Genomic DNA, 13,583 nt, shown 5'->3' on the forward strand with positions numbered 1-13,583 from the left:
TCAAAGTAATTTACAGCTAAATCATTCATTTTTGAAGTTTAATCAAGTTTCAAAGTAGAAAATGCAAAACACTTAACTGGACATAGCAAACTCCCATAACAGCAAAGCAGTAATGATCAGATAATTTTTTTTAAAAATATGATATTGATAGAGGAATAAACATTGGCTAGGAGACAGGAGATACCTGCCTTCCTTTTCTTTTACAAAGTGTCTTTGAAAGACAGAACTTTATGAAGACAGATATGTTTCCAAAGCCTTTCATCTCACACTCAACAGGACAACACAAGATTACCAAATTTCATACAGATACAACTATTTCTACCACAGGAGAAATACCACTAGCTGTCAAGTGAACCGAATGATGTGGTGTGAGTAAAGTGGAATTATAGGCTCCACGATAATTCAAGAACAAAGACAAAGCTTGAACACATTCCTTTTGTTTCTAGAGAACGGCTCAGTGAATGTATGTCACTGCTAGCAAGTGAAATGAGCCACACTACAAGCTTCAAAACTTCACTGCTAACTGTAAACTTGTTGCTAGTATAGCTGGGATTGTTCAGCAAGCGTTAACACATCTAAACAGCACATATTTTTGTTTAGAGTTCTGCAAGTGTGGGCTCGTCTTATACCACCTCTGTCTATGACAAAGCTATGAGGAAGGGAGGTCTAGATTTTTGACCCAGCAACAGTGAAGGAATAGCAATGTCATTGTATTCCCATTCACCTGCTGTCCTCTTCCCCCTAGGTAGTAAGGACACAGGTTTGCAAGGTGCTCCTAAAGGAATCTTGCATTGTACATCATGTCAATGATGAAGGGAGTGAACGTTGAATTGGTGGATGGGATCTGAATGGAGTGAACGTTGAATTGGTGGATGGGATCCGAATCAATTGGTTCTGGATGATAAAAGTTTTGTTTTGAGTGTTGAAGCTACAACCAATCCAAGCAAGTGGAGAATATTTCATTAGGGTGACAAAGGTGAGTTGCTTGCTGCAGAATTCCTAACCTCTGACCTGTTCTTGTAGGCACAGCATTTATTTGACTGGACCAGTATAATGGCAATGCCCAAGACTTTGATCGTGGGGATTTAATTTTGGTAATGTCATTGAACATTAAAGCGCGATGGTTAGATTCTTGCTTGTTGGAGACAGTCATTGCTTGTTACTTTGGTGGTGCAAATTCTGGGAAAAAGAAAATCTTGAGCAATTCTTGCCGTAGTGGGTAGTGAACATTTTGCAAAAGAAAAATCATTGATGAAGTAGATGACGATGACCTCCAAAACCTATAACCATCTTCCTAACCAAATTGCAAATGCGCTGACTTGGAGTTTAGCCCTTTTGTCCACGTTCGACTAAGGCCATAATGAGGCCCGAAGCCAAATGATCTGACAGAACCCACACTGATTATCCTTTTGCCAATGTCACTTGATAGCACTGTTGATTACCTTTGCTGCTGAACAACAGTAGACAGAGAGGGTTGCAAGTGGTTGCATTAGACCTGTCCTGCTTTTTGGAAACAGAACATGACCAGGCAAATTTCCACATTGTTTAGTAGATGCCAGTGTTGTTCCTCTGTAATTTGTAATGTTAAGAGTGCAGATTTACATATTAACGTATATATTAGCATGAGAGAACATTTAATTCAGCCTAAAATTTTTTCAACTATGATATAATCTCAGCTATTTAGTCAAAGATTAGTGATAATTGGCAACCAGCTGCTTCCAGGTTGAAACTTTATTGCTGGAACAGCACAGCAGGTCAGGCAGCATCCAGGGAACAGGAGATTCGACGTTTCGGGCACAGGCCCTTCCCCAGGAATGAGCAGAGTGTTCAGCAGGAGAAGATAAAAGGTAGGGAGGAGGGACTTGGAGGAGGGGAGTTGGAAATGTGATAGGTGGAAAGAGGTCAAGGTGAGGGTGATAGGTCGAAGTAGGGTGGAGGCGGAGAGGGGGGAGTTGAAATGCTGTGCTACAGGTTGGTTGGGTTGGTTCGTCCGGGTGGCCCAGAAGTTGCTGTCAGCATTGTGCAGTAACATCAGCAAGTACTGTTACCACCATTATTACTACCCAAAATTTCAAGCAAAACAATGGCCGGCATCAAAAATCTTTAATTTGTAAGACCAGCTGCTTCCAATCAGGTTTGGAAAAAACACTCAGAAGGCAAATCAGTTCAATGTATACTTGCACTGCCAAGCAACTATCTAAACTGGCAGAATCACAAAAGTAAGTCAGATTACTCTAAACCATGTAAGTGCACTGAATAAATAGAGTGGGAGACATATACTAAACATATTCACTTTAAAAAATCAGCTTTACTAAAAATCTTCCAACATTTATTTTTAGTCTTACAAATTAAAGATTTTCGATGCCGGCCATTGTTTTGCTTGAAATTTTGGGTAGTAATAATGGTGGTAACAGTACTTGCTGATGTTACTGCACAATGCTTACAGCAACTTCTGGCACTCACATATGAAATGTGGAATTTTAAAGTTGCTGTCAGCAATAGCTTGCTCCTCTCCAGGATATACTGTTGCTGTCTTGAAATCATTGATTCATTGTGAACCTCTACTACTGACCGAATTGCTTTGCAAAAACCAATGAAAATGTTATGGCCTGTTCAATACAGGAGTAACTGAATTTTGAACCAGCATATAAAGTTTAATTACTGAACAACCTCTCAGTGCTGTAAAATGAATTTTACAAGCTGAAATCTCACTCCCTAAGAAGACTTAAAACTTAACATGTAATTTTAAAGATTTTGTTCTGATATTTTTCATCTATAATCCCATATTATTTTCCAATCTTTACTTTGCATTCTGTACAAGGGTTTCAACTTTCTGTATTTCATGTCCTGCCTCACAATCAGTATGAAAGCTTCAAACAGTCTGTTGCTGCTGTGTTTTTGGACATCATAGATCCATTGTAATTGTAGCGAATTGAACTGGCATTAGAAAAGGGGAAACCTACACTCGAGAACCTGTTAAATCTCTGCAGCCAGCATTTTGTGCCGCTTACAAAGTTGGGCCACGAAATACTTTATGAGTCAATATCAATGAGCATTTGTTACGCATAGAATCTGGTTTGTTCAAATAAAAAAAAAGTATTTTTTCCCCCGAGCTGGATTCTGTGAACAGTTGTGTCAAGATCTTGCACTAGCAAAATTGCCAAGAAATTTCATAAATATTAAGAAGTTAAATTTGGTACTGGAATGCAAAATAAAGTCAAACTTCTCTGCTTTGCAAAACTAATTTAGGTAGCTCAATTCAACTTAACATTCATTTTATTAAATTTTGCATAAAAAGGTTGTGAGACCATCAAGTTTTCCCTTTGGTACGTTCAGACATTGAGAAGCTAAAGTTAACCAACACAAAAAGACATACTATTAGAAAGTTCAAGCCATTGATCTTGCAGATAAAGATATTGTGCCAGCCACATTTGTACACTTAGTCATTTTGTCAGATTGAAATTAGGACTGGATCGTACTGTTACTTAACATTGCCTATATCAGCATTGTACTGTGCTTTGCCTACGTTGAAATGATCTTTATAGAATCATATAATCCCTAGTGTGGAAGAAGGCTATTCAACCCACCTTTGACCCTCTCTTTGTTACCCTCCATTTCTCATGGCTGATCCACCGAGCCTGCACATCCATGGACACTATGGGCAATTTAGCACAGCCAAGCCACCTAACCTTACATCTTTGGACTGTGGGAGGAAGCCGTAGAACCCAGAAGAAACCCACACAAACACATGGAGAATGTGCAAACTCTACACAGTCACCCGAGATGGCATTGAACCCGGGTCCCTGGTGCTCTAAGGCAGTAGTGCTAACCAGTGAGCCACCATGCTGCCCTTATCTTACATTTATATTTCGGTATAAATGATAAATTTGCAGTACATATTTCCAAAGGTAATCAGAATTCAACCCACTTAAATACTGGCTGAAAAATCAGTTCAAAAATACAAGTTATGAATAATTCTGTTCAGAGTGAGAAAATAAAAGGCTGCAGGAAAAGATCTGAATTGAGTATTTGTTTTTAGTCCTTTTAAGTGTAAAATTTAACCATTTAATTAGATTTATTTCAGGTTAAAATCAGATTATTTCAATATGCAAAGGTACAGGTAAAATACATTTGATTTCTTACAACTTCAAATGGCTCACAATATTTTAACATACTGAGCAATTGTGAATAAGGACCAGATAGTTTTGGGACAAAGAACTATTTCTGCTTTACTGTCTGGGGGGTAAGCTGGTGAAATGTATGTGTCACTAATTTTTGAAGCCCATTGATTCTAATTCCACTATGGAATGTAAAATCCATTTACTTTTCAAGTAGTGACTCAGTGTGTCAGGTTACCACCCAAGCAATGACGTTGGATATTACTCCAGCATGGTTTAAGCTCCAGTCAATGTGCACAACTTACTTTCACCAAACTTGCAAGGTTATCAATCACAGGTCATATAGGTTGCTAGTTTACAGACAATATTACAAAAGGGTGCAATCAAAAAGGTGCTCCTATTGAGGCCATCAATTCCAATACAAGGTGAAACTATGACATTTTTAATTGATTAAGTTTCCCACTACAATTAAAAGTTCATTTCTCAACATGCAGAAATTTGTGAATTTGTCACCAAGTCTAGGTTTTACGTTATGCTAATAAATGTTAAAAACATCTGAAATTGCCCCATGCCAAATCAAATTGTAATAGCTATTGACTATTTTGCCAGGAACAACTCAGCACTTTTCAACAAGATTTTAGGAAACTGAGTTTAGAAATTGACAGTTTTAAAAGATAAAGAAAAAAGCAGTTATATCAATTTTATATTGTTCCTTGGTTGATACCGTACAAAAATTATTTTCCTATTTGAACAACTCTTTTGTTCCATGGAGAGGTACTGGAAAAGAAACTGAAATGCTTCAGTGTGCTTTTCTGCAAGTTGATCTCTATAACGAAGGTCAACCTGTCACAGAAAATCCAAATACCATAGTATTATAGTATCAAAAAGATATCTACGTGTGACACTTCAACTTCTTGCATTGTATTTCAAAAACTACCTCACACAAAACATTTGTTGAGATGTCTCTGATTTACCAACACAAAAACAAGCATTTTCATAATTGATTAGATTAAGGTCAATCCACACCTTGGAATCACACAGTACAGAAGAAGCCCTTTGATCCATCGAGTTTGCATCAACAAAGTAACTACTCTAAATCTACAGTAGTCCCACTTTCCAGCATTTGGCCCATAGCTTTAAATGTTTTGATATTTCAAGTGCTCATCCAAGTATTTTTTTTTAAAAAGGTTGAGGTTTCCCGCCTCTATGACCCTCCAAAACGTCCAGATTTCCAGCAGTCTGTGGGTGAAGATTTTTCCTCAAATTCCCCTGAACCTCCTGCCTTTCAAATTGGAATTATGTCCTCTTGTGACTGATCCTTCAACTAAGGGGAACAGCTGCCTTTTATCTAGCCTAGCTATGCCCCTCAATCCAGTCCTCTCTCAGCTTCCTCTGCTCCAAAGTCAACAACCTGATCTTGTCCAGCCATCCTTATCTAAACTGTTCCATTCCAAGCAGCACCCTGTGAATCTCCTCTGTACACCCTCCAGGGCAATCACATTCGTCCTTTCTAACTGCGATCAGAAACGCATACAGAACTGCAGTTGAGGCCTAACCAAAGTTCTGCACAGTTCCACCATCACCTCCTTGCTCTCATGACTGATAAAGGCAACTGTGCCATATATCTTAACTAACCCGTCTTGTCGTCTTCAGGGATCTGTGGACAGGCACTCAAGATCCCTTGGGGTTTCCTAGTGTCCTGCCATTCATTGATTACCTATTTTGTTACTGCTTCCAAGGTGTATCAAATCACATTTACCATAGGACTTTCATACTTCAGCTAAAATACATCAAACATACTTACCATGCATCAGACTTAATACTGACTCTTAGAGGGTCAGTTACTCAGTAGGTTGCATGCAAAGCAGATACTTATCAAGCATTTTTTCTGACTACCTTAAATTATGCATGCCAAGCCTAGATAAATTCACTGAAGTAACTCTAATGTAGATTTTACATTTACATATGGAAATTGTTAAATCCTGTTAAACTACTTCTTTGGGAACTCGACAGGGTATGTGTAGGAAGGTTGTAGCTGAAAGTGTGTTGCTGGAAAAGCGCAGCAGGTCAGGCAGCATCCAAGGAGCAGGAAAATCAACGTTTCGGGCATGAGCCTTTCTTCAGGATGCTGCCTGACCTGCTGTGCTTTTCCAGCAACACATTTTCAGCTCTGATCTCCAGCATCTGTAGTCCTCACTTTCTCCTAATAGAAAGGTTGTAGCTTGTTTTGGGAGAGTGTAGGATCAGAAGGCATAATCTCAGAAAAAGCAGTCATCTCCTGAAAATAAATGAGGCAGAATTTCTTCTTTCAGAGGGTAATGAATCCGCGGAAGTCTTTAACTCAGACAGCTGTAGAGGTTGGACTGTTAAGTACTAGTCAAAGTTAAGGTAGACAGATTTTGAATCAAAAGTTATGGGAAAAGGCAGGAAGGTGGAGTTGAAGACTGTCAGATTGGCTATAATCTCACTGAATGGCAGAGAAGACTTACAGAGTCATAGAGACATACAACACAGAAACAGACCCTTCAGTCCAACTCGTCCATGCCACCACATATCGCAGCACCCAGCCAATAATCCTCCAAAACCCTTCCTATTCATATACCCATATAATTGCCTTTTAAATGTTGCAATTGTACTAGCCTCCACCACTTCCTCTAGCAGCTCATTGCATACACGTACCACCCACCGCGTGAAAGAGTTGTCCTTTAGGTCTCTTTTATATCTTTCCCCTCTCACCCTAAACCTATGCCCTCTACTTCTGGACTCCCCAACCCCAGGGAAAAGACTTTGTCTATTTATCCTACCCATGCCCCTCATGATTTTATAAACCTCTATAAGTCACCCTTTAGCCTCCAACCCTCCAGGGAAAACAGCCCCAGCTGATTCAACCTCTTCCTATCGCTCAAATCCTCCAACCCTGACAACATCCTTGTAAATCTTTTCAGGTTGCACAGCATTGTTCCAACAGGTTGACAGGCTGAATGACCTGCTTCTGCTTCTATGTCATATAATCTGAAACTAAACACAAATGTAGAATGTGATTTTCTTTTAAAACAACAGCATTCTGGAGCACAGTGCATAAATAATGGCAGTTGGAGTTTTAATTGCATCATGACTTTCTGAAATCAAAAGTACCAATGCCACATTTTGATCAGCAGAATAGAGAGATTCAGCCGTTGTCTGGAAGACAACACAAGCAAAAAGTGAGTGTCTCTTCACTTATTCAGTGTAAATTCATAAGCTTGAATTGCTTCTGATGTGAATCATTGACAGCTAAGTGATGACTAGACAAACACTCAAGCAATGTGGTCATTAGTCATGCTACACTCATTAATACAGAGACCACCCTCCAGGACACAGTATTTAGAGGGGCAGGCCATGTCTCCCACAAAGGTGACTACATAATCACTCAGGGCAAACCATATCAAGGTGCTCAATGCAAATGATACAATGACCACTCAAAACAGGTCTACATGACAGATCACCTCTCTGGGGAAATCACTACAACTAATCTGGCAACAAGCTGAAATTTGTGGGCGCCACGGTGGCACAGTAGTTAGCACTGCTGCCTCACAGCGCCAGAGACCTGGGTTCAATTCCCGCCTCAGGCGACTGACTGTGTGGAGTTTGCACGTTCTCCCTGTGTCTGCGTGGGTTTCCTCCAAGTGCTCCGGTTTCCTCCCACAGTCCAAAGATGTGCAGGTCAGGTGAATTGGCCATGCTAAATTGCCCGTAGTGTTAGGTAAGGGGTAAATGTAGGGGTATGGGTGGGTTGCGCTTCGGCGGGGCGGTGTGGACCTGTTGGGCCGAAGGGCCTGTTTCCACACTGTATGTAATCTAATCTAATCTAAACACACAGGAATAATGTTATCCCAAACTGCCCTCGAATATGGTAATGAGCCACCCTGAATTGTTGCAGTTTTGATGCAGCAGGTATGTCCATAGAGTGGGAGGAAGTAAGTTCTGATTTCCCCTGGCAACAGTATATTTCCAAGTTGGGGGTGGTGTGTCGCTTAGAGGTGAACCCTCATGTTACCATGCATCTACTCCCCACGTTCTTCTAAGCTGCAGAGAATGTTGATTTGAAATCGCGTGATGGCACATTGCATGTGACATACCCAGATGTGGGCAAGAACTACAAGCTGAAGAAAGAAAAAAAAACCCAGAAGTTCTGAGGAAGGGTCACTCGATGTTAACTCTGATTTCTCTCCACAGAAGCTGCCGGACCCGCTGAGCTTTTCCAGCAGTTTCTGCTTTCCAGCATCCGCAATTCTTTGGGTTTTTTTTTGTTATTAAGATAAAGGAAGGGCCAGTTCGGTGGGCGCCCATGCCACCCTGCTCTTCAGTCACGGGGGTGGGCACAGTGGAGGCCGGAGTCACTCACAAATCATGAGGGTTTTCACCACAGGTTTCGATGAGCAAGTGAAACCGCCCAGTGGGCAGGGAGGGGGGGAACAGCAACAAGGCACCGCACAGGTGACACGGCGAAATGGCCTCTCACCTCCACGGTGCCAAGTGCAGGCCCGCTTCGTCAAAAAAAACACACACGAACTTGTCCAGCACCGGCTCGGCCTGCCTCAGCAGCAGCTCAGAGAGTGTGTGTGCGTGTGGGAGAGAGACAACGACAGAGAAATCACGGAGAGGGACACTCATTCCCCTCACGCACCGTCAGCCGCCGGCCCGTACCTGCTGCTGAATCTTTCCGTCCTCGGTCACAATCCAGTGCGTCGTGCCCAGCGAACTCCTCAGAGCGCTGAGGAAGACGGCCAGAAGGAGGCGGGAGTGGCAGTGCCCACCACCACTGCCGACTGCGCCCTGACTCCGCGCCGCCATCTTCAATTCCAACCGCCCTACCTTCACCCGGCCCACCGACCGGAAACACGTGACACAGCGGGGGGGGGGGCGCGCGGCAAACTCAGGAAAGGCCGCCATCATTGTGCAGGGCATGCAACCGGGCCGCGCACAATGGGCAAAATGCCCCTCACAAATATGGCCACCGGTCATCCCAGCACACTGTACATAAGGGCAAGATGCCCCTCATAAATATGGCCACCGGTCATCCTGGCACACTGTACATAAAGGCAAGATGCCCCTCATAAATATGGCCACCGGTCATCCTCACCGGACATCAGGGCAAGATGTCCCTTACAAATATGGCCACCGGTCATCCTGGCACACTGTACATCAGGGCAAGATGCCCCTCACAAGTATGGACGCCGGTCATCTTGGCACACTGAGCATCACCACACTAGTCACTGGTGACCAAGGGTTAATGACCCCTCATTATAATGGTCAACATGCCTCACTGCCCTTACCATATTGGTCACCTGCCACAGTGTTTCACTGTCCTTCAGTGTTATGATCACCAGCTCATCAACCCCACCATAGTTCATTTATCAGAGAATTCCCTCCATTTTGGCCCATTGAATTCACACCAGCCCTCCGAAGAGAACTTCACCCAGACCCACCATATGTCTGCATTTACCATGGTTAATCTACCTAGTCTACACAGCCCTGGGCACTATGGGCAATTTAGCATGGCCAATACAAAGGAATGTGCACATTTTTGGAATGAGGGAGGAAACTGGAGCACCAGAAGAAATGCACGCAGACACTGGGAGAATGTGCAAACTCCTACACAGACACAGTCACCCAAGGCATTGACCCCTCACTATAAATAGTCACTGTTTCTCTGAGCACCGCCATAGCAGCCACCGTGAATCACTCAGCATGACAGCGCCAGGGGCTCTGGTTCGATTCCAGCTTGGCGACTGTGTGGAGTTTGCACATTGTCCTCATGTCTGTGTGGGTTTCCTCTGGCTGCTCCGGTTTCCTCCCACAGTCCAAAGTGTGCATGTTAGGTGAAGTGGCTGTGCTAAACTACCATAGTGGTCAGGGATGTGCAGGTTAGGTGCATTAGTCAGAGGTAAATATAGAGTATGGGGAATGGATCTGGATGGGTTACTCTTCCGAGGGTTGGTGTAGACTTGTCGGGCCGAAGGTAAAAACAAGGACTGCAGATGCTGGAAACCAGAGTCTAGATTAGAGTAGTGCTGGAAAAGCACAGCAGGTCAAGCAGCATCTGAGGAGCAGGAAAATCGACGTTTCGGGCAAAAGCCCTTCATCAGGGCCTCTTTCCACATTGTAAGGATTGTATGATTCTAAAAGGGGAACCATGCCTTACTGCCATGACCATAGTTGCCATCTCTCGCTGTGTCTCACTGATCCTCACTGTAATGGTTACTGTGTCTCACTAAGTGTCATAATAATGGTCACCAGTCACTGAAATTACTGCCCTTCACAACAATCACCAAATTGCAACAAGAAACAGACACTGGAGCAAGTGCAGATGTTGACAAAATGCCATTAGACAGGAAACATGACTTCATATTCTCTCACCCTAACTATAAAACAAGCTTAATAAATTTGTGAAAGGTGTTTTGATGAGTTTGCCAAATGATCTGCAAATTGCTGCCACCCTCAGGAAAGAAAATACAGTAAACAACCATGCAGCCTTAATAAGCAAGTTCCACAGTTGTGCACCAGTCCACCTTGCACCACAGCACTTATATTACCAGCTATTACCATGTATGTAAATACCACAGGAAGCATTATTTTGACGAGTTTTCTGGTGCAGTGGCAGTTTTCACAAAGTCAAACTGACTGGCCTATAATTATTGGGCTTACCTTTATGGGGCTGCTTTTGTACAGTGGTAAAGTCTCTGCCTCCAAGCTAGGAGGCCTGGGTTCAAATTCCAACTGTTGCAGAGGAGTGTAATAACACCTCTGAACAGCTTGACGAGGGAAAAAGAAAATATACTTTTGGTCGTCCATAAGACCCAAACAGACACTGAGCTGCCAATGTTTGCCTAATTTATTATTTAATTTGCAAGCTTGCGGAAAGAGAAAACATTCTTTTGGATGCGACGTTGATTTACTTTTTGTGTCATGACATAGCCTGTTGCAACACAGAACAAGAGCATTAGAATGGCTACATTTCCATAGTGAATTTAAGGTGACTTTGTAAAATGCAATCAATTTCATCCTTTAGGTTTACATGCTAAAACTAATGCTGTCTTGCTGGTTTTCCAAGTAAAGTTTTCTGCAGCACAGAACAGAAAATGCTAACTAAAAGCATGGGGTTAGCATTCAAATCAAATTGAACACACAGCTAATGGGGTTTTGTTAGTGTTGTCTTCTGCATAGTTGCGAGGTTCAACAGAAGTCAGCAGAACCAGGAACAACTGATCTCTTCAATATTGAACTTGATGCCAACATCAGCTAACTAGGCCTTTGACTGTTGATGGAAATAAATTCCAAACAAAAAAAGGAAATACATTTGAAATGATAGAGTGTTTGTAATCAAATGGAATAGCTGGCCACTATTGACTGGTCTAGTCGGAGTAATGCTCTCATATGATCAGATATCACTTCTTCAAACCCTCACCATATGCAGCAGATGTTGCCGAACCCTTTATTAGAAAACTTTTTCCACAATGGTTGGGAATTGGGGGTGGGAAACAATAAAAATATGACAGCCACTAATAAATCAATGAATAATTTGAGTGACTTCTTCACTTAAAGTGGTGGAAATGTTGTTAGATAGCATTGCTGCACTGAAGACTTGATGTATAAATGAGGCTACGTGTCAGTACATGAATAAGTCTTAGACAGGGAGAAGCTCATGTATAAACACTGGTATGGGTCATTTGGGCCAAATAGATGGTTTCTGTGCTGTAAACAGTAGGTAATTTTAGTTAATCACTGTTCACAGCTGCAAATCTAAAGTAAACTAATTAACTTCCCTGGAGTATGAAGAAGCAATGAGCAGATTGTATGGGTTGAAGTGGAGAATAAGAAACCATAGAAGACAACCTTTGCTTTTAGATTAACACTTGCCGAGAGCCAATAAGATCCAGAAGTTGAATTTTACTTTTGAAGTCAGGACAGTAACCCAGCCAAACCTTCATTCCACTGAAATAGTCTACACCAACAATTAGCATAACTATAGCTTCTCTAGGGTGGACAAAGTTTAAAGACACTTTCTGAGAGTCATGAAGTATCAATACCTGATATGGCAACTGTACCATTCAAGGTCGAAGACAGTTACAGAGAGTGGTGAACTTGGGCTGGACAATCACAAAGGCCAACCTCCCATCTATAGAATCCATCTACTAGGCCGGCTGTCAAGGAAAGGCTGCCAGCATTCTTGAAGATCCATCCCACCCTGGCAAGGATTTTCCACAATCTCTACCATCGGGGAGAAATATGGAAACCTGAATACACACAGCAGCCGTTTTCGCAACAGTTTCTACTGTACTGTTGTTAGAATACTGGATGGCCTCACAAACTCTTAACATTTGCCTGTACCTGTGTTTTTGTTTTGGCTGCTGTTTACCTATTATTTACTATCTTTGCTACTTAACAATATGATCTGCCTGTATTGCTCACAAGACAAAGCTTTTCACTGTGCCTCGGTACACATGACAATAAATTAAATTAAATTCAATTCAATTCAGTTCAGAATAGATGCCACACAACAGTACATTAAGAGCAGCAATCAAAAGTTTGGTTGAACAAATGGGTTTTTAAACAGTGCCTTAATCAAGAAGCAGAAATCACTCAACACCAGGCTATAGTCAAATAGGTGTATTTGAAATCACAAGCTTTCAAACCATAGCCTCTTCATCAGATGTAGTGAGAGGGAAGCGCACAGAACACAGAACTTACGGACAGAGAGATCAAAAGATCATACAACTGTTTGTGTGAGGAGTGTCAAATAATAAGTGACCAAGGGTGTTAGACAATGTGAGTAAAGTGTGTGACAACGCTGCTTCTTTAACAAGGTTATGTTGTCCTTGGCTTTTTTCCCAGAGAGCTCATAAAAGCAGCAGTTCTGAAAGGTCTCGGTTTGAAGGGTTTTAGGATCAGTTTCATTATAGATAACAGATACTGCCTTAGGAAAAAAGGCTTTCAAGTTTTAAATTAAATACTTGAAATATTAAAATAAATAAATAAATACAATGAAAGGGGAGTGGTCAGCTCTCCGAGCTCAGCTTTTCTCTGGTTTGGTTTGGTTTCAAAAATCTAGCTGTTCACTGAAAACAGTCAGTCAGTTTTGAGGCTGCTAATCCAAGAAACAGCGACATGCAGGGAGGTGTTCCATGCTGAATCTCTCTGCCATCTCTCCCTCTCTCTCTCTCCTGTAACACCCTGTGTTTAATTTTACCTTTTGTGCCAAAGGGTTTTAGTGGGGATTGTTGCAAGTATTTGGAACAGCATAATTAGGTTGGAATACTCTGTTGGGTTTGCAGATAGGTTAAGTTATTCTATAAGGTAAAAACAATGACTGCAGATGCTGGAAACCAGATTCTGGATCAGTGGTGCTGGAAGAGCACAGCAATTCAGGCAGCATCCGAGGACAGGCAAAATCGACGTTTCGGGCAAAAGCCCTTCATCAGGAAT

The 13,583-nt window shown here is 42.0% G+C and overlaps 1 protein-coding gene across 3 annotated transcripts in view; it reads right to left on the reverse strand.

Annotated features, from left to right (window-relative positions):
- The window catches only part of ttc17 (tetratricopeptide repeat domain 17), a 95,199-nt gene extending 86,209 nt beyond the window's left edge, over window positions 1-8,990 (reverse strand). For 2 of the 3 annotated variants that reach the window (XM_043705479.1, XM_043705477.1), the window contains exon 1: window positions 8,805-8,989. In XM_043705479.1, the coding sequence (XP_043561414.1) occupies window positions 8,805-8,951 (147 nt within the window). In that variant the 5' untranslated portion in view covers window positions 8,952-8,989. Of the gene's footprint in view, window positions 1-8,804 lie in introns of all 3 variants that reach the window. The other variant, XM_043705478.1, reaches the window with a different exon arrangement.
- Window positions 8,991-13,583: the final 4,593 nt, after the last annotated feature.

Source organism: Chiloscyllium plagiosum, chromosome 16 (assembly GCF_004010195.1).
Source record: "Chiloscyllium plagiosum isolate BGI_BamShark_2017 chromosome 16, ASM401019v2, whole genome shotgun sequence".
Classification (NCBI taxonomy): Eukaryota; Metazoa; Chordata; class Chondrichthyes; order Orectolobiformes; family Hemiscylliidae; genus Chiloscyllium; species Chiloscyllium plagiosum.